The sequence below is a fragment of the Poeciliopsis prolifica genome, unplaced genomic scaffold (genome assembly GCF_027474105.1).
Source record: "Poeciliopsis prolifica strain line A6 unplaced genomic scaffold, Auburn_PproV2 SCAFFOLD025, whole genome shotgun sequence".
In the NCBI taxonomy this organism is placed as follows: domain Eukaryota; kingdom Metazoa; phylum Chordata; class Actinopteri; order Cyprinodontiformes; family Poeciliidae; genus Poeciliopsis; species Poeciliopsis prolifica.
Window position 1 is genome coordinate 782,157 of NW_026562400.1, and position 20,276 is coordinate 802,432.

General features: G+C 36.3%; 1 protein-coding gene across 2 annotated transcripts; it reads right to left on the reverse strand.

The window, feature by feature from the left end:
- Nucleotides 1-6,182: 6,182 nt before the first annotated feature.
- On the reverse strand, nucleotides 6,183-20,244 carry nagpa (N-acetylglucosamine-1-phosphodiester alpha-N-acetylglucosaminidase). 2 transcript variants are annotated; one of them, XM_055047381.1, is made up of 12 exons: nucleotides 20,095-20,244; nucleotides 17,744-17,946; nucleotides 17,393-17,660; nucleotides 15,887-16,026; nucleotides 14,751-14,859; nucleotides 12,704-12,832; nucleotides 12,425-12,615; nucleotides 12,290-12,337; nucleotides 10,936-11,064; nucleotides 10,299-10,430; nucleotides 9,141-9,222; nucleotides 6,183-8,249 (listed from the first exon to the last, which is right to left on the reverse strand). In XM_055047381.1, exons 1-12 carry the CDS (start codon nucleotides 20,175-20,177, stop codon nucleotides 8,036-8,038), a joined length of 1,728 nt encoding a protein of 575 aa, XP_054903356.1. In that variant the 5' UTR covers nucleotides 20,178-20,244; the 3' UTR covers nucleotides 6,183-8,035. The 2 variants fall into 2 exon arrangements, with proteins under 2 accessions (XP_054903356.1, XP_054903354.1); XM_055047379.1 differs by having other exon boundaries at nucleotides 12,425-12,630.
- Nucleotides 20,245-20,276: the final 32 nt, after the last annotated feature.

A 20,276-nucleotide genomic window follows, 5' to 3' on the forward strand; every position in this document is an offset into this window, starting at 1 on the left:
TAACCCAGTCAAAGCCCAGACCTAAATCCAAAATGAGAATCTGTGAGAAAACTTGACAATTATATTTTCACAGATGTTCTTTGTCCAATCTGACAAAAAGAATAGGCAGAATTTTTAGTCTCTAGATGTGAAAAGCTGCTAAAGACAGATTTAAAAAACATTTTTGAGCTGATATATCACTTTATCTAATGGAAAGTTTACAGCTTCTTTTGCTTTGTAATGCCTGTATTTCACATTTCTTAGGGTTAGGATTGCACAACTCTACGGTTGTTTTGCATCTCTCCATTCAACTTTATGGGTCATAATGTTACAGATTGGGATGCAGGTGTTCTGTTGTACAGCAGCGATGTGAATTTTTCCAGCTAACAAAACAAAAACTTCTGCAAAAACTTCCATGTGGAAAAATTATCCCATGCTGTTGAGGCAAGATGGAGGAAAAGCTATTTATCCCGAATCTTTCCACTGCTAAATAAGGAACACCTGTCCTCTCATAGCACCAAAACACTGATAAGATGTGCCCTGCTGCTCATTTCCTTTGCTGTTTTTTTGTTTTCCAGTGTTGTTGCATCATCACTGTAAAGATACTTCATCATGCTGTATGAAACACCTGTAAGTAATAAGCTGAACATTAGACTTTTGAATGCCCCATAAGGACATGAAGAAGCATAAGTCCAGCTCTCAATCCACATACCTACACACTCCTGTCCTACACTGCACCTTGCGCTGACATATGGCATTGAGCGTGAAAAAAGCTGCTAAAGACATACAAAAAAAACAAAACATTTTTGAGCTCATATATCACTTTATCGAATGGAAAGTCAAACAGCTTCTCCTAAGTCTGTCATCCTTAGATGATAATAAGGCTTGAAATTCTGCTTTATCAATGTTTGTTGAGCTCTCTGAAATCCTATACACCCCTCCAGCAGGTTCTAGTACATTTTGTCCCTGTGAGTCATAAAAGTTATTGTTAAGACAGTATTAAACACCCAACCCACCCAACCCTTTGACTCATCTGTACACACTGTCCAGCTACCTGAACATAACCAACTAATCTGACTGTAAAAATAGTTCCCATGGATTGAAATTGTACATCACTTTTCATTAAAGTCCAAGGAACTTCCTCAGGTTTCAGAGATAACAAAGATAAGAGGTTCCCTTCAACAGAAGATACAACATTAAAGGCAGAAATGTCAAAGACTGGGAAATGATTCATGCACTTTTATGATGTTTGTTCCCAGGTGAGTGTTTCTTTTCTATTTTGATCTAATGAAACAAGCAACGTTTGAACATGTGTGGAGACCTTTGCTCCTCAATGAGACAAACTTCCCATGAACCAAAACATAAGATTATTGCCTTTGTTTGCCACCTTTCCAGCGAACTGAGAAGAAAGTTAGCTGGGTTTTTTTCTAAACTCCAGCTAACTTCCTTAGAGTTTAATGGATAAAGTAGAGAGATATTCTTAAGCAGAAGATACAACCTGAAAAATGAAAATGTCAGCAATCGGGCAATGATTCATGTACTTTTACGATCTGTTTGTTCTCTACTAAGTATTTCTTTTCAATTATTATCTAATGAAATAAGTAACATCTGACCATGTGTGAAAACCCTTGTTCCTCATTGACACAAAAAATATCCCATGAAGAAAAACATAAAATTCTTGGTTTCCTATAAGATTTGGATCATTGCAGTTCCAGGAAATGTAAGTAAATCAATGTTCTGAGAAGAAACAACTATCTGTGTCATGAGAAATAAAACCTACATGAAAAGAACTTACATTCATCCGTCACAACAACGCAGAGTTGCGTACATTCTGCTTCGCCTTATGTAACATAGCTAATGTTTAAAATCTTGGTTGCACAACTCTGTTCTGTTCACCATGGGCAGATAAAGAGATCAACAACTCTTCACTGATGAGTCACGGGGGTATGCCGGGGAAATGTTTGTCTAATTGTGGTCATCTCAAAGTAACATTTGTTTGTTATTGATAAAAAAAGGTGCCGGAAAATATCTATTTGGCTGTCAATGGCTGGTGAAGAGCTTAAAAATGATTTACAGGCACCTCCTGAAATCCTCAAGATGAATCAAGAAGGGTCTTTTTTGGAGCTTCCCCATGTCAAGTTAGTAAATGAATTACAGATCAATTTATTTCAAAACAAAATGTAAGCCTAAGTAATTAAATAAAATGTATAATGGTAACTTATTTCCTGAGACTATAATTATTTTCCTCATCGTAGCGTTCTGGTTGGCAGCTAGAATCTAGTTTTCAACAGCTTTTATTTTTAGCTACTGTAAGTTATTTTAGATTATTTGGTATAATGTTCCTTATTGGAGCTAAAATATCTATGACACAACATCAGCCTCCAAAAGCTGACTGTTGCTACAGAGACAACAAGTCATCTGAGGTTCAAGTGTAGGTTTGCACTGCAGTTCAGGTCAGCGTGCTGAGAGGAATGTGGACCAGGTTGGGAGAAATGCACTGACCTGTGGCAGTTCAGCTACAGATATTAGAGCAGTGGGTTGAAGCTTTTTGCAAGCGGAATTCATGAAAGTATACAAGGACAGACTTTTACATAATGTTTCTGCTTTTCACAGCTGTAAATGAATAAAAACCTTTAAAGCAGATGACCTTTTATAGATTCAAGGTTGCATGTGAAAACCTGCAGCCAGTGTTTTTGAGTGAAAAAGGCTCAAACTTTACTGGCATGTCAAAGTAAATTGATACCAACACTTCTCAGACAAAGGTTTTCTAACTAATTTTGTATTTAAGGAGGTCCATGGTCATAGTGAAAGGAAAATGTGCTTTTCCTGAAGAAAAAGCACATTTTTCTTCAACCCACTACACATTCAAAGAAAAATGTGTAGTGGGTTGGAGTTGCTTTGCTCCAGCCCACTACAATACCACCATATTTGAAAATCAGCCTAATGTTGTTCTGAATGTAATGTAATGCAGAATGTTGAAAAATGTCCACATATGTTTCATCAGTTAGCAGAACCTTTTCCTAAATGTTTTGGGTTTATTAAACTGTTTTTTGCAAATGTGAGATGGCGCTTTGTGTTGTTTTGACCTTGGATTTCTCTCATGGATTCTCTTTTTGCCTAATCTTATTGTTGTTTAATGACCTCTGACCTTGACTGATGAACAATAATTCTGCTGTGCTTCTGAAAACTCAGTTTTGCATGCATACTTGCCCAGTTTCACTACAGCTCTGATGTGGACAATAAAGATTATTAAACTTGAACAAGTGAAGTGTTGAACTGTTTTTGATAATGAAGGTAGTTAGAAAGAATTTTGTTTGCTGAGGTGGTTCTTGTTATAAACATTTTAGGGTTAATTTCTTTAAAAGTTAAAACGGTAATTGCTTTTTAATCGGTGTGCAGCCCTCAATTGCTGCCAGCTGTGACTTACTGGATAATAAAATGTACATTTTGCTTGAATTTGTTCACTTCTTTGAAGCATAAAAATAGGTAACTACTTCTACCCCGAATTTGTACTGATTTTCAGAAAACTGCATTGTTTTTAACAGTAGCTGGATAAACACAAAGTTCCCAATTGTTTTGGAAAAGAAGACAACTCCAGGAGTCGAGTGTTTTGAGTGTTTGATAGCAGACGGATTTTGGGTGGAGTGTCACTTGAAGTCAAGTTTTGACACACAGGCCCAGAAGTGCCAGAGCACACCCAGAAAAAATGTGCAGTGAGAGAAGCAGAGGGCTTGATGAGCTGATATCTGAACAGACGGTGCAAAAGTTGGACCTTTGGGAAAATAAAACACTTACAGCTTTTCATCAGATCTATTTTCACTCCAGTGTGAAGAGGAAAATCCTTTCACCTTAGCCTGGAAAGTCTGGAGGAAAAGCAGAAAACGTAATCTGTTCCTTGAATTGCATCAGCTGAGCTGAGCAGACAGAAAGGGAAGGGTGATTCAGCCACGCCATTGGCTCTCTCTCTGTCAGTCATTTTTCTCTGTTCGCTCTCTGCTGGCTGAACTGCTTTCCTGTGGCTCATAAACCAAGTTAATAATAGAAGGTTATAAAACACAAGCGGTTTCCGCTAGATGATTCAGGAGAAGGCAAAACTGAATGTGAGGAAAAAATTAACTGCCTGTGATTAAATTGGAAAAAAGTTAGACAAGAAAAGTTTCAGGTTAAAATAAATAAGCAGCAGCTCTGCAAAAAAAAAAAAAGTTCAAACAATAGGAAACACTTATTCAGGATGCTTTTTTTGGCTGAGACAAACCAAAATATTTCCATCTGAGTATCCACTGAGAAAGAGGGAAAACAACATTAACTTCAATCAAAAGGAAAATGATGGACGACATACAAATTGGAAAATAAAATCTTCAGCTAGAATTAAAGGAAAATTTCTGGAATAAAATGTCTTTATTTAATGAGATCCACATTTTTTTCCTCCCCAATGCTAAGCTTCTCTTGACTCTGGATCAGAAGGCTGTCAGTTTTTGGGAATGAAGCATTGCTTCCTGTGCTAAAATGAGTTCTTTGAAGCAAATAGTTTTTCCTTCATTAGAGAAGAAGCAAAGCACATCTCTTGAAAAAGTTGCCTTGTCAAAGTCCAGTTCTAAACCCAACAGAAAATGTTGGCTTTTTTATTAGCATCCAAACTGACTGTTATTGGGTCATCAGCTACTGATACTGAAGCAGTAGCTAAATATGATCTAAATCCCTTAATGTCTTAATAACATCATGCAATAAGTCTTACTTCACTTACTTATTGAATAAACAATATTCAAAGAATGTTTTTCTTCATAAAAAATAAGTAAATTTGAAAATCATTCTGGTTGTGGAAAAGCTTGAGTTCAGAGTGGAAATTCAAATATAGAGATGAGACAAAGAGGAAGAAGACATTTAAAATATAACAGATGTCATAATTGATAACTTTTAGGAGTGGGATCAAGTATTCATTTCTTCTCTATATTCTCCAACTTTGCAACCTAAATCAACAAAGTTGGAGCCACATAGACATTTTTAGCTTTATTTGTTTCAATATTATTTTTACAATTTCCTTTTTTACCTTTGATTTGCTTTGCTTTTCAAACAAATTTAAAGTTATAATTCCCCTAATATTGACAAAAGCAAATAAATTCAACTTTGAGTACAAATGATCTTGCATGTGATACGTCTTATAAGTTTTTTTTAGTTGATACAAACGAAGTGTCGGCTGAAATTTTGCCAGTGGTGCCACAGTCAACGTGCGGTTAAGACAGTAAAGCATGGTGTCGGCAGTATGAAAAATTTCAGGCAACAGGACAAAGTTGCCTCACAGTCTGCAAAACCATGATGCAGCATAAGGCCACCCTGCAACCGTTTAAAGAGACAGAACACATGAATTCCTGTAAACGGCGCAAGAGAAGACGTTAAAATCCACCAGACATCTTTTGAGGAACCTTTGTCCGAGATTTTTTTCATCATGTCAGCTGATGTATAAGCAAAAAACAAGATAATATAAGCTGAAATAGGGAAATCTACAAAACAGCAGAAGTTGTTTTCTGAAAATAGTGGCTTGTTTTTATTAAATAAATAGAAATGTGATGAAGAAAAGGTGGAACGTGACAACATTCTTCAGCTCCTCCTGCATAGTTGAGCTGCAGGATGACCAGTTCAGACAAATCAATACTTTATGGTCGATGTTTGCATGCAGGAAGTGGGGCAGACAGCAGGGGAGAAGACCTGCTGCACTGCGTCTATTATGGATGGATTTCTAAGCTTTAAAGTTCGTCAGGGGAAAGAGACTAAAACCCAACTGTTAATTTTATTTTTTATTTTGAAGATCTGTGATCAAAAATCAGCTCATCTAGAACATAAAAATTAAGACAGGTTAACTTTAAAGATCTTTACATTCATTTACTTTGCCAAATTAGGTCAAATGTCGTAATTTGTTTGTTTTTAGTATAAAAATAAACAAATCCAACTTTTACATAAATATCGAGTGTTGCGTGTGCAGTCCATAGTCGAGGTCAGAGGTTAAATAAATGCTCCAGAGCAATGGCACTTGGCAGAAATAGCCCTAAAGCTCCAGTCGCCTGCAGGTGAAAGTTCAGCGTACAATCAAATATTTTCATAGTGGAGAATCGCCATGGTAACATGATGGTGTAACGTGATGGTGTTGGAGGGTGTAAGATAGCTCCAGATGAAGCAGCCTGGAAGCTGAAGATGACAACACAATGACCTCAGAGACATCTTTTATTAAATATTAAAATTAATGGGGGGGTTCTGGTGACACCATGACCTCAACCTGACCCAGTACATTCTTAACTCGTGTTGCTCAGCAGTCCTTGTTTCCTTCCTTAATACTTTATTATTTTCACATTTGTTATGGTTTTTTTACAGCTTTTCTATGACATTTGGACATTTTTTAAATAGTTCCTTTATAAATAAATTAGATTTAAAATGTATCAGATGTTTAAAGATTGAAACTAATGCAGGTAACATCATCTTCCTAAGAGCCAGAACTTACAATTTGGTTTCATTCAGGGTAGAAAAGTAATGAAAAAATGTTTGAGTTAATTTTCAGATTATCTCTCCTGGAAGGAAACATGATTGTTGAAATTGATTTCCTTGTATTTATGGAAAATCTGTAAAAATCATCTTAGATTTGCTATATTTTGTTTCTTGCTACCAGCAAAAAAATGAACCCAGAAATCTCACCTACAAACACGCAACATGTCAAGCAACTTTCATATTATATTAACTTTCGGAAACACCAGGACACTTTGGTTTTATACAAGGAGCAGTCCAGTCCACTTTCATTGTGGTTGCATCATTTAGTAGTAAGAACGATCATGCAAAAAAAAAAGAAAAGAAAGAAAACATCAGATTGCACTAAAAAACAAAATTAGAATTGAGTATCAAGATCTGCTGTTTGAACATAGCCTACATTGTAGGATAGTTTCTGTGGTAGACCTCTGCTTTAAAGTTTCAAATTAGGTGTGAGCAACACGGTGACAATAGATTGTCCTTGGTAAACTATCAGTCTGCTGTTATCAAAGTTTCTGTTCACAACAACCTTATTTTGCTCTTTGGCTTCATAAACTAGCTTCCATCAAGCAGGAACGGACTTCACCTGAGAGTTCAAACTGAGCAAAAATCTGAGAGGAAACCAGAATACCTTACTTATTTGATGTACATGATAACAACTTATGGCTGTACTTTGAACATGGTTTGCTTTTTAAGTTATTGTCTTTTAGATAACAGTTTCTATGATCAAACATGAAAAGGTTCCAACTTATAAAACTTTGTTTTTTGCATTGTAACCTTACATATAATCTAATCTATATAAAGGGCCCAAAGTTTTGAAAAAAAAAGTTATTTATTTGTTTTCTGGAAGTATAAAATATTGAAAATTTAAACATTTTAAATTCAATCATATATTACATAAAATTAATCTGCAATTACTGTAAAAAACTGCCACTGTAAAAAAAAAAAAAAAAAAAACATGGCAGGTATTTTAAGGTTAGTAAGACACTTTAAGTCCTTGAAACAATTTTTTAAGGCTTGTAAACATCTGAGTGCCGTCAAAAATACAGGTATTAACAGTATTCACATTTTACTATTAGTACATCCTGTTCTAGGTGAGACGGAAGTAAGGAAGTAATTTACTGCTTGTGTGATAAAAGCTGAGGAAGACGAAAAGACGTTAGCGTCTGTCTGTATAGGTTAGACCTCGTGCTTTCAGTTTTAAAGACAGTTAACGTACTTGGAGCTGAAAGATTACAGAGAAAACAAAAATCAAGCTTTTGTCACTTTCTATTCATTTTCAGGTTGAAACACCTCAACTTGAAACAAAAATCCTGAGCAAACTTCTGAACAGCTGCCAAAAGACTTTGGAGGAAATCTGATGATATGTTTAATGTGAGGAATGTTGTAAAACTGTTGGGCTTTGTTGTGTTTCACATCAGCATTCCCGTATCAGTGGCAGAACGTGAAGTGAGTGTTTCTGTGCAATAACAGTGCTCTCACTGCTCATCCTCGATCTTCCAGGCAGCTACGACCTCCTTGAGTGTGACGGAGACCAGATTTCCTCTTAGGAATCAGAATCCTCCACTCCCAAGCTGCCCTTCCTAGTTCCTGCAGCGCATGACGGGGCTCCGTTGATGTCCCGTAGTGGAACGTAGGAGTAATCCTGGCGCTCAGGGAAGCGCAATGTCATTGATCTGCGGCACACCTGGTGACATGAGACGATCAGGCTGGCCAACAAGAGACAAGTGAGGAGGAGTGTGATGATCACCCATGATTGCCTGGAAAAAAAACAGGAACTACATCAATTTCATGACACTGCACTCAATAAATTCAGTTCACCTGAAAAAGAGAAAAGATGTTTTTAAAAACTGAAAACATCCTTCTGAAATGTTTGAAAGGCACTAAAAGCACAACTTATTTTGTACTGAAATCATTTCTGAATAGCTTTTCACCAGATTGCGTTTAGGTCACATGACACAAATGGACAGGAAGCTGCAGCAGCCAGCACAGTCTCATTAACTGGAAAACTTAGTGTAAACTATCTAAAAACACTTTGCTCACTTGTTTAATGAATTCCACGATTTGGTCTGTTTTCCACAGAATGTAAATACTTTCAAAATTTAAATCCAGACTTTTATCAAGTAATTTTCTAATTTTGCTTTATTTTGAGCCATTCAAAGATAAAGCTGATGCTATTTTTACACTGTTGTCCTTCTGCTATATTCCCGTTTTCAGATGAAAAAGCAGCAAAACAGTCCAAACATCATTCCACTTCCAGTGTGTTTGACTTTCAGTGTGATTTTCTTTTCTCATTTGTCAAAAAATCTTCATCTTCTTTTTATCAGATTCATAACTAAAGTAGACATAGAATGAAGACTTCGGAACTGTCCCCTAAGTTTTCTCTTATATTTTTATTTCCAAAGAAATACTTCAGTTTAAAAATAACTTAGAATTTTCTATTGACACTGGAAAAAAATCTTTTATGACCACTGAGACTTGTTTGAACACATTTGTTTATTTGTATTGCTTATTGGTAACTTTACAAAAGACCAATGTTATGTTTAAGTAGAAACATTAAAGTTGTTTTTTAGAGGACATTACATTTTTGTTATGTTCACTGAAAAATGACAAGAGAAGAAAGGTCAGAGGTTTGACCTTTAAAACCTTACTCTGTTAGATAAGGCTGCTCTCTGTGAGATTCTTCTTCTTGTCTCCAGGATGCAAACATCTGCTTTGCCAGGCAGTGTCCAGCTGTAGAGAAAACAAAAGCTAATGAGAAGAAAGCAACTAATAGAAATGGCCTTTTGTGGAGCATTGACTGTGGCATCTTTAGGGAAGTTTGTTTGGATATGTAGACTAAACTAAGAGTGGCGGGACTGTCATGCACTTTACTAACACAGACATCTTTTATAATTTCATAATTATAATTTTCAGTCATTGTTTACACAGTGTTCCAAATTATTATGCAAGTGATATTTTGTCACTTGCAATAAGTATTTTTTCTTAAATGCAAACAATGGTCAGTATAATTTTCAAGTCATGAACTATTTCAGTGCAAATCAAATTTAACTGAACAAAGCTTCCCATAAAACAGTTTTTTTTTTCAAAAAATAAAAAACTCAAAATGCACTGTTCCAAAATGTTATGCACACCAGATTTTCTAAACATTTTTTGGATTATAAATAACTGAAAATGGTCATTCTTTTATTGGGGATTAAATTACAGAAATTGGGCCTTTGAAACTGCTATAAAAAAGTCAGTTATGTGTGAATGTAGCCAAAGGGAGAACCAGCAAATCCTATGGGCTTCAAAGTCTTAAATCTGTTTAAACATATTTGGATCTTGAATTACACAGAAACTGTATTTTTTCCTTCCAACTTCAGAGCATTTTGGTTTCTATTCTGTTTTTTTTCCAGGATAATGTCCACCCTTTTGATATCCTTTATCTCCTATGTAACAGTCATGCTATCTCTGTTGTAAGAGATGTGATCCCATGATGCCACTGACCTACATAACAACAGAGATAGAATATGACTCAGGTAGCAGCTTCTGTTTCATTCAGGGGTGTATGCTTCTGTCTTCTTGTTCAAAAATGAAATGTTAGCTTCAGTTTTAAATTACATGCATATCCAATTAAACTACAAAAAAGTCTGGATGCATTTCAGAAAAAAAATAAATCAGTTTAGCTGATTTTTGCTCATTTCTACTCTGTTATTTTTCTAAACAGGTAAATTTGCACTCCAGCAGCATATGCTGAAGTACAAACGGCGGTGTTTACATACAGAAAACCACAAAGTCCCATCCACAAAATAAAGTTGGGTACGTACCTCTGTGTAAGGTGTAATTGGTGTCTACTGGTAATGTGGTGTTACAGCTTCCTGTCTGCGGGTCACATGGGCACAAGTTGTCACATCGACACTCCTGAGCGCAAGATGCACCAAAGAAACCCAAAGGACACGCTGAAAGAAACAGACACAGATAGGATTTTATGATGAATATGAATGACACAAAAAGTTGTATAAGAATGGAAAAATTTCAGGCAGTTTTATGATAAAATATTGCATTTACATCTCTTTCTACTCAAACAAACTTCCTGAATGATAATCTACTTCATTTGCCAAGTGAGACATGAATAAGGAATTTGCCTTTGGTTCATTTTGCTCTCAACAAAGGCATTTAAATATCAATATATAGGATAATAAAAAATACTGCTCTAACATCAACATACCCAAATTGTAGCAAGCTTAGACTTCACCAAATTACCTGCATGTCATTTTTCATCTGCTTACTAAAAAAAGAGCCTTGAATGACAGAAGGTGGAATCTTTATACTATAACAGGTTAAAGGTCAAAATCTGTTCGCTTCTTTCTTTGAATGACTGACCAACCACTACTGTTAGCTGCCTGCATAAAGTATTTAATGTGAGTTTATCTTAGCTACATATGAAATGAAACATAGCCACACCTTTGTCACAAGTGTCACCATGAAAACCAGGAGGGCAGACGCAGCGACCGCTGACGGGATCACAGGAGCCGTTGTTAAAACAAGAGCAGGTTTTGGTGCAGCCGTCGCCGAAGAAACCTGGGAGGCACGCTTCAAAGAAAATAAATGAAAAAGCTTAACGCATGTAAAGGAGTTTTACTTTATGTTTTTAGCATTTCTACTTATCCTTTCTAAATACATTTATTTCCCACAAGCAGTGTGAGAACCAATGGGAGGAGATGAAATGTGAACACAATGTGGCTCACATTGTGTTAGTGTTTCACATTAAATCCCAGTGAAATACACTGATGTTAGTGGCTTAATGTGAAAAAAAAAAAATAAAAATGTTCAAAGAGTGTGAACATTTTTGAGGAAAAACTACAAATGGATATGGATAACGTTTACCAAGCGAACAAAACAAAACTGCTGAAAAACTGTTTGTTTCTCTTTTAGACTATTTATGTTTGTGAACATCAATTCTGGAAATGTGTTTCACTGTGTGGCAGATGCAATCCTTCATACATTAAGAAAAACAGAATTAAAAGAATACAATAGAAACATCCTCTATTGTCCCACAATGGGGAAAGTTTTGTGCAACAGCAGCAAAGAGACAGGCAATAAAATCAAGTGGGCTCACACAAAGACAGAATATAAACATTTCTTAAAAACGGAATAAAAATACTGTACATTATGGGCAAAATTTTTTACATAAGTAGTATAGAGTTCAACGCAAAACAAGAACTCAGAGATAAAACTAATAAGTAAAATAAACCATGAAAGATTGTTTTCACACTTTACAAATGCAAATTAACTTCTCACATAAATCCTCCCCTTTACTGCACTCACAAAATTTCATTGTACGAAGTCAGTATTGTATAACTATAATGATCCCAAAGTGTGACATTATTGTTGTGAAAGGCCAATAAAATCTTAACTTAATGTGCTGAATTAGTCTGCAAGTTCTAATTTTGGCAGATAAATCTGCCAGTGTCTGATTTCACTGTAGGACACTTTCACAGTTTGACTTGTTTAAAGCAACTTTTGGTTTGTTTATGCAACTTTTGGTTTTACCACAATTTATTTAAGCATATTAGGTTAAATGACACTGAATGAAAAAGTACATCAAATTTTTATTTGCAAAAAAGCTTGATTGTTATGTTTCAAATATACTGCATTTAATAATAATGGCTCACATTGTGTTAGTGTTTCACATTAAATCCCAGTGAAATACACTGATGTTTGTGGCTTAATGTGAAAAAAAAAATAAAAATGTTCAAAGAGTGTGAATTATTTTACAAGCAGTGTGGATATGTGCTAATAGATGATCTGTCTTTACCTTCACTGCAGTTTGTCCCTCTCCATCCAGCATCACAGATACAACCACCTGCAACACAGACATAGAGGTCAGGAGAAACAGCAGGGAAATAAAATGCTCCATAAACAGGAAGAAGAAAAGTAGAAGACGACTTACTAGCTGTGCAGAAACCGTGGGGTCCGCAGGCAGGTTGCTGACACACCAGGGCTTCACAGGCTGCACCCTGCCAGCCCTTCTCACACTGGCAGCGTCCAGCAACGCATTCACCGTGTTCGCTGCAGTTTGTTGGCTGGCATTGACTCTGATGAACACACAGAACAGTGGCAACTTCTCTGCTGCAGCGCCACCTGCCGTCAGACGTGCTGGCAAGGATTAAAAATAAATCAGAAAAGTAAGAAATATCAAAAATATTTATGTGGGGGATTAGTGGCTCACCAGTGATCAGAGGGATAGCTGGCCAGAGACCCATTAACCACGTAGGTAGAAGACCCGCCTCCATCCAAATTAATGGCATTGACCACTCCGTTTTCCTTCAGGAACTCTGCTACCTGCCAGAGATTCATCCTGTTTGGACAGAAAATAATACTTGAAATGCCAGAAACAAATAAAAGGCAATAAACATGTGATAGAGACTTTTTATTTTAATTAGGGCAAAATTGTCACAGACAAGGTAAAAGATATAGTTTCTGCATTCTCCTGTAAGAAGCACATCTATTCAGTGACCTTACCTCTAAAGTAGGGCTGAAACGATTTCTCAAATGATTCGAGTACCTCAATCATTAAAATTCCTCGAGAAAAATATAACTGCCTCGAAGCTTCGTTAAATTATATTTTCTGGCCGGATCATTATTTCTGGTGGGCAGGACTCTTAATACCACCTATGAGTTGTTGTGAAGTGATAGCGGCATAGTGTTAAATTGTGCAGCATTTTGGGGGACAAATAAGGACTGTTGAATTTAGTGGTGCAATGATTGGACTACGACAGTTTTTGTGGTGTAGGAATTGCGTCATCGCAGTTCTGGGGTGAATGGAAGAAGAGAGAGAGAGGCAAAGAGAGAGAGAAAATGATTTTGAATTGTGCAGCGTTTTGGATAATTATCTCCATGTTAACTCAGATTTTATGTTGTGAAAATGTGATCAAACTCTTTGTTCATTTTGTGTATGGTTAAGGGAACCAAGCTGTAAGATTTGGTATTATTTTATTGTATTCCGGTGAGATGACAGAACTCAGCTGTTTATTTACAGAGCCAGGAAACACACTAGAATTTATTTTTGAATCACCATTTAATTTAATTTTAAGACATTAGAACAAATTTGCAATAGTAAAGCAGCTTAAACTTCGTTAATTAGAAGTAATATTGTTTAAAAATAAAGCAAATGAACCACAGGACTCTGCAAATGTACATGACTACTTTTGGCTTCTTCATACCACCAACATAAAAAATATCAACTTAGGTGAGCATTATCAATCAACATATATTTTTATCAGAAGGTCAGTCTGTTTGGTCCGACCTGACTTTAACACGTTTTATTGATCAGCTGGGGGCTGATATTGACAAGAAAAACACAGAAGTCAGAGGTTTAGACATGTCAGAGTGTTGTGATATTCTTAGCTAAATCATTAACAGCAGAACATTAATCTTCAGATTGTCAGCAGGGATGTGGGGGTTCACAAGGTGAAGGGAAGTCTAATCCATACAACTGATTGGTGGAATTACCGGAAAAAAGGGCTGAAGACAAAAAGGCTTTGCTGTGTTAGTTCATCTCATAAACAAATATTTTTCTTTAAAGTCTCTTGGTTCTGTTGTTGTCACTGAGATTCACCATCATCAATGAATAATCTCATTATTTATTGTTTCATTTAACTACCATCTACGCCATATTTATTATCCATCTCCTATTTTGACTGTGACTCTCACATATAATGGTTTCATGTTGGAGGTAGTCAGCTTCCTAGTAAACACCTCATTAAACTAACAGTCTGTTTTATTGTAATGACTCCAAGTGTTTTTGTTTGTTTTGACTCAGGACAAAGTCGACTTTTACCACATAGCAACAAGCCTTGCCACTGCAAACAAACAGGTTCACATGGAATAGCCAGGACTTAAAGTGATTATCTCAAAATTTATTTGGCTTTTCAGTCAAGTCTACAGCAATCTTTATGGGTTTTTTTCAAAAACCATAGAAAATAACATTGAATAGTGTTTCTTTCTAGCTTTAAAGCAAAAATATTTTAACAGTGTGCATTTTATAATCTAAGTCGATTTTTCAATGAAGATTTTGAAGCTTAGTTTGCAGGAGTGAGGGCAAGTATGGCCATTTATAAAGGATGCTGACTGCTGTCCTTGGGGAGCATGAACACACTTATTGTGTGGAATATTACAAACACAATCTTCCATTTAATCAATATTTCAAAATAACTACATGTTCAGAGGAGAACACCAATCAATCGATAAAGTCTTTCAGCTAGTTTTTTTCTTACCCTCTTTGTTTTGTTTGACCATCAATTTGAAAGAGGATCAGTCTTCCTGCTTTGTCGTGGCCCACTGCGGTTCTGGCCGACACCACATCCACAAAATACTTCAATGACCCTGACATAAAGATCAAAAACATTCACTGATTAGTTTATTAAAATACCTTTTTCGAAAAATAACCAAATAAACCAACAAATGCTTTATCTGCACTTTTTATGTTTAAAGGCAGAGAAAACATGGAAAATTCATCATAGTGATGTAATCAAATTCAATAAACTTGAATATGTTCCGAAGAGGCTCATGTGTTACCTTTTATATTATACATACAGTTTCCATTATGAAAATTGCAACACAATTCTCAGTTCCTCCAAGAGTTCACAACTATTTTTTTGAATTTTACAATTAAAGAAAACAATAACCAGAAAAAAAAACTACTCTGCAACAATAAAACTTCTCCATCTAACAGTGTGGCTGCAATTCAACTCATTCTGCAACTTCATCTTGCACTGCAACCTGATTATAAAATGCAGAGGGTCTGTTTAGCCTGTGCAGAAAGTGAACTTTTTAAAAATAAAGATTTAACTAAAACATCTGCATTCAATATCTTTACTTAAGATGGATGCATTATTTGCCGTCTATCACATGATAAGATTTGGCTGATGAAATCACAGAGAGATCAGTTTCATGCTTTAATGAGCTCCAAAACTTGCCTGTTGCATAGAAACAACTCAGGCTGGAACTCAGGCCCTCCTGTCACTGCTAACCAAACATGACAATGTTGTGTTTTTGTGGCGCCAAAGTGTTTATTTCAGGTCACAGATGAGTTTGTGTGTTATGCAAACATTGGGAGGCGGAGAAACTGAGATACTGTTGTGTTTATTTACTGCAGGACTGGAGCTCGTCCAGTTGTTTCGGGTGAGCTGAGGTCAGGGAAACTGATTCTGGACACGGATGGAGGATATCCTCCAAAACGTGACTAGTGTGATCAAGAATCACATTCCTGAATTTAGATTTAGAAAATCTAGTAGGTTTTCATTATTCCACAAGTTAAGCTTCAATTAGGATTGGGTTAAACTGTGTAAAATCTTAAGAGTTGATGTCTGAACCAAATCATTGAGCAGTTTATTGAAGATCCAGAGCGTACCCGTCTCCTGTGTCCCACTGCACTCCGCCTGCAGACTCTCATTGATGTATATCTCGCCGTTCCTCAGCAGCCAAATGACTCCACTGACCAACTGAACAAAAGGGTTGGACTGATCTAAAACATCTTCCTGTGACAGATACCTGCACAAGACAAGATATATATACATACACACTATATATGTCACTTTTCACAGTTTAGCACCCTCCAGAACAGAAAACACCAACATTCGTGTCATTTTCACTCAGTTTAAATGGTTAAATGTTTCTAACAGATTTACCGAAAAAGGCCAATTTTAGTAAATGTCAGCTTATCATCTGCAAAGTTAACACAATGCAAATTGTCCAGATTTGTAGATCAAACTGTATTTTATACTCGTAATTAAATAATATTCCAGTTTGGGTTCTTAAAGCACATAAGCCCAAGTCCTCACTCGTTTATTTGTTTAGCACAAATAAATGTTGAATCATGTAAAAATTCCTGGAACTGATGACCTCGGTTATCAAACAAAGAAGTTAAATAAACCTCTTGGTGGTTTACAGATTACCTCTGAGAGCGTGATAGTGGTTTTCTTTAGAGTTATACATTTTTGCTCCATCCTGTTGCAGTAATCACCAGATTTTATGCTAAAATTTGCTGTAGACGTACGGAGAAACGACTGCTTTTTAGGAAAGTGTCAAGCTGCCATGTTGAATCTAGCAAAATAAACAACAGGTGCCACATTGAGTCATCAGACATGAACTTGTCACCGGAGGATTGTTGTTGAGCATCTGCTGAAGTGGACCGGAGGTTAAACTGTGGGCAACATGAACATGCCAACAGGAAACCACTCAGCAGAAGTTGTGATGTACTTTACATAACCAAATGAGACGATCAGCAGAGACAAGCATGAGGAGAGATCATACTACACATAGGAAGTCAGGTGGAGACAAACAGAGTGGTTCAGAGGAATCTGGTGTTAATGGGCTTTAAAATGAAGCAAAAAATATATATAATGCGCATTTTCTTCCAGAAGGCTTGGGAACCTTGCTGGCAGCGGATTCCCATTTCAAAACCTCAAATAATACCTGAACTTTGACCCCAAATCACAGAAGATTTGAAAAGAAATTCAAATCACCTCTTACATCCATCATATCAGAGTGACTCTCAACAAAAGACTTATGACTACAATTTAGTTCAAAATGTTAATTTTAACTAAATTTGAAAGAACGAAAGGGTCAAACTAAAAGTTTAAACTGGAAACAATAAATTGTTTAATTTCACTAATAGAATAGGGGACATCCATCAGACCCAAAACAGAATGAAAAACAAAAGTGAATCATTTTGGTTAGTTAAAGCTTTAACTAAGCATTGTGCACTATGTGTGCACAATAATAAAACCAGGGTTTTAATACTTTCAGCTTGTCGTTGTTGATTATAAATTAATCCTGAAATAAACCGCAAGGTTTTATCTGTCGTGCTTCAGGCCAATGCCTTAAAAGCAAAAACAATGACTTTTTGTTTTCTTACCCAAACACCAGGGTGCCGTCCCTCCTTATTCCAAACTGGGCGTTTTGCACCCCACCGCTGTCCTGCACCAGCCTGCCACTGCTCACCACGTTCCCCAGACACTCCCCTGACTCTGTCTTAAAGAATCCACCATTTTGGGCGTAAAGGCACCCTGCAGCTTTAGCCGTGTCCTCCACAGACACCCTGCGCTTCATTTTGCAGCCACCCGACCCTCCTGGTTCCAACACAGACACCATCTTCAGTGGGTCGTGGACCACAGTCATGTGACCTGGAAACAGAAATCCAGCAAAATAAGTCGAATAGTTTTAGTTTTTTATGAATTTATTTTTTAATTATGCCACTCTTAGTTACCAAGAACCCATCTGGTGCCTTCCACATCCGTCACAAACACCTTAGACTCTGCAACTGGCTGCCTGTTTCGGCTGCGGGAGGGCCAGCTCTCATGGGTGGTGTTGCCATGAATGAGGGCCTGACAGTCCCGGACGTGGCGGTGAGAGTGGGTGGGGCCGTGACCCTGTGTGTAAGGCTGGAGGAGGTCATCGTCCAGAGAGCGTCTGTAAAGTGCATGGTTTATTTAGTAGAGTCAAAGAGAAAAACGCTGACATATCTGCGAATCCCAGAGTTCAACAGGTGAAAATTGGATTTATTTCCCATGTAAATATATCAGACAAAGGGCTAACTCCTCCAGTTTTAAATAATAATAAAACATGTTTAATCTACTTATGAATTCTGTTTTCAGAGATGAATTTCAAGTGTAAAACGGTTTCTGCAGAAATCTGCTTTGTCACATGAAGGAATGTTTTCACAAAGAACTATGTTTTTTTTCCCTTAGTATTGTTTAATATTTATAGTTGGTGTTCATGTGTTAATCTTCCTATCTTTCAATGACACGTAATTGTCAAGTGATATTTTCAAATTTCCTGTGAAATTTAAACATTTTTTAATTCAATAACACGACGGGCCACTGGATGAACGACCGTCCTAGCACCCAACCACCAAGTTTTTCTGGGGGAAACCTTGCAATCGTTTCATCTGTTTTGTTCTTGATGCAAGTCCCCCTGAAAGTATTCAGGGGACTTGCAATAAGAAATTATTGTGTTTTTTTTCAGTTGAAGTCCACTTCTTTTTTTATTTATATTCCAGAGGAGATACGATCCCTTTGCTTCTAGCCTAAAATATTAATTCCGTCTCTGTTTTGGATTGATAACTATTTGAGGGGTTTTGTCTGTTATTAGCGTTTCTGAATTAAGTTTAATTTCATACTTTTAAGACCTTATTAGGATCAATTTGTGATAAATTTGATATCTGCAAGAACAAATTAAATGTTATTTTATTTTAGATTATTTGTTTTTAATTACTTGATAACATTTAATTTAATCAAGAGCTTCAGCCAATTACATTATTTTCAAATAAGAATTGTATTTTTGAACTATGGCATGTAGTTCTACTTCTTTACTTTCATTTTCTGGTAAATAATTACATTTCAAGTTCATATAAGATAACATAACAAAACAACAACATTTTATTCTAACTGAACTCTGACCAGCTTCTGCACATCATGATGTAGCTACTGATTCACAGTATGGATGTTACGTTCAGGCTTTTGGTCTCATCTGACCAGAGCGTCGTGTTTCACATGCTAGCTGTGTCTCTCACATGGCTTTTGGCAAACCAAAAAGGCCAGTTTTGCAGCATGCACAACTTCAAACCTGTCAAAAGATTCTCAGATGTTTTGACAGGTTTGAAGTGGTGTTTTTGCCCTTTATGTTTTCAGATGAGGCTTTGAACTGTATATCTTAAGAGTTTGGAGTATTTTTTTTAATATAGCCCTTAATAAAAATACTGAAAATGTTATATTTCTGACTTTCTTATTTTGTTTTTTGTGTTTGCTTTTCATGATGATGTTTATTAACTACTCCCCTTTAATAATTCCCTATTGAAGCTACATAACTGTTAAATTAATTCACTAGGCATTAATTTACATACAGGTGGACTTACCAATATGGGCAATTCGTTGTAACTAATTATTATTATTATTATTATTATTATTATTATTATTATAACTACATTTTTTTTACATTATTTATTATAACTACATCTCAGTTATGTAACTAATTTTAATATCACATAAAATTGAATTAAAATAGAGAAAACAAATATTTCTAAGCTTGTGTAAATTTATGATTTGAATCATGTTAGATCTGGTCTAACAGCACCACCTTGTGGCTAAAATATGCAGCTAGAAAAACATTTCGGCTAAAACTGTCAGCTTCCTTAAAACGTGACATCTCGTCTTGTGACTTGAAGTTGGGTCGAGCAAGTATGAAAATAAAAGTACAAATATGTACTGCTTAGTAAAACTAAACATTGCGCTTGTGTTGTACAGCTTTTACAAAGTTTTTTACAATGATCACGTTTGACTAAATGCCTTGTTGTGTATGAGCTCAATGATTTACTGTGAATTCAACACTTCAGATAAGAGTAAAAAGAGAAACTGTTATCAAACAACTGTTGAGCAAAGTTCGGGTTTGTCTTCCTTTTTTCTTTGTGCTGTTTAATTAGAAATATCTGCCAAAAATATTTAACGTAAGCATACGTCACTTCAATAGGGTCAAAGTAGACATAACTCTGTCAACGGACACTGCTAAGCCATTAGCTAACAGGCTAATGGCTAAGACTCTAAATCACACCAGCGGTCTTACCGAGTGTTTGTGGACTCGGACACCCGGATGCAGAGCCACAACAGCAGCCACGAATAACAGCATTTCACCCACTCTGCTGCCATATGGCGGAAAACTACCCGGTCAAAATAGGCTCTCGTGTTGAAGCCCACATCATCGTGGTGGTGAAGCACGACGTAAAGGCAAAATAGTGGGGCACACTT

Bases quoted from the DNA above. Each gene is read 5' to 3' on its own strand.
- nagpa (XM_055047379.1), bottom strand. From the start codon at position 20,177: ATGGCAGCAGAGTGGGTGAAATGCTGTTATTCGTGGCTGCTGTTGTGG. The intron at 17,661-17,743 runs GTAACTAAGAGT...TTCTGTTTCCAG, and splicing joins AGGCACCAGATGGGTTCTTG to GTCACATGACTGTGGTCCAC. The intron at 16,027-17,392 runs GTAAGAAAACAA...TGTCTTGTGCAG, and splicing joins GACGGCACCCTGGTGTTTGG to GTATCTGTCACAGGAAGATG.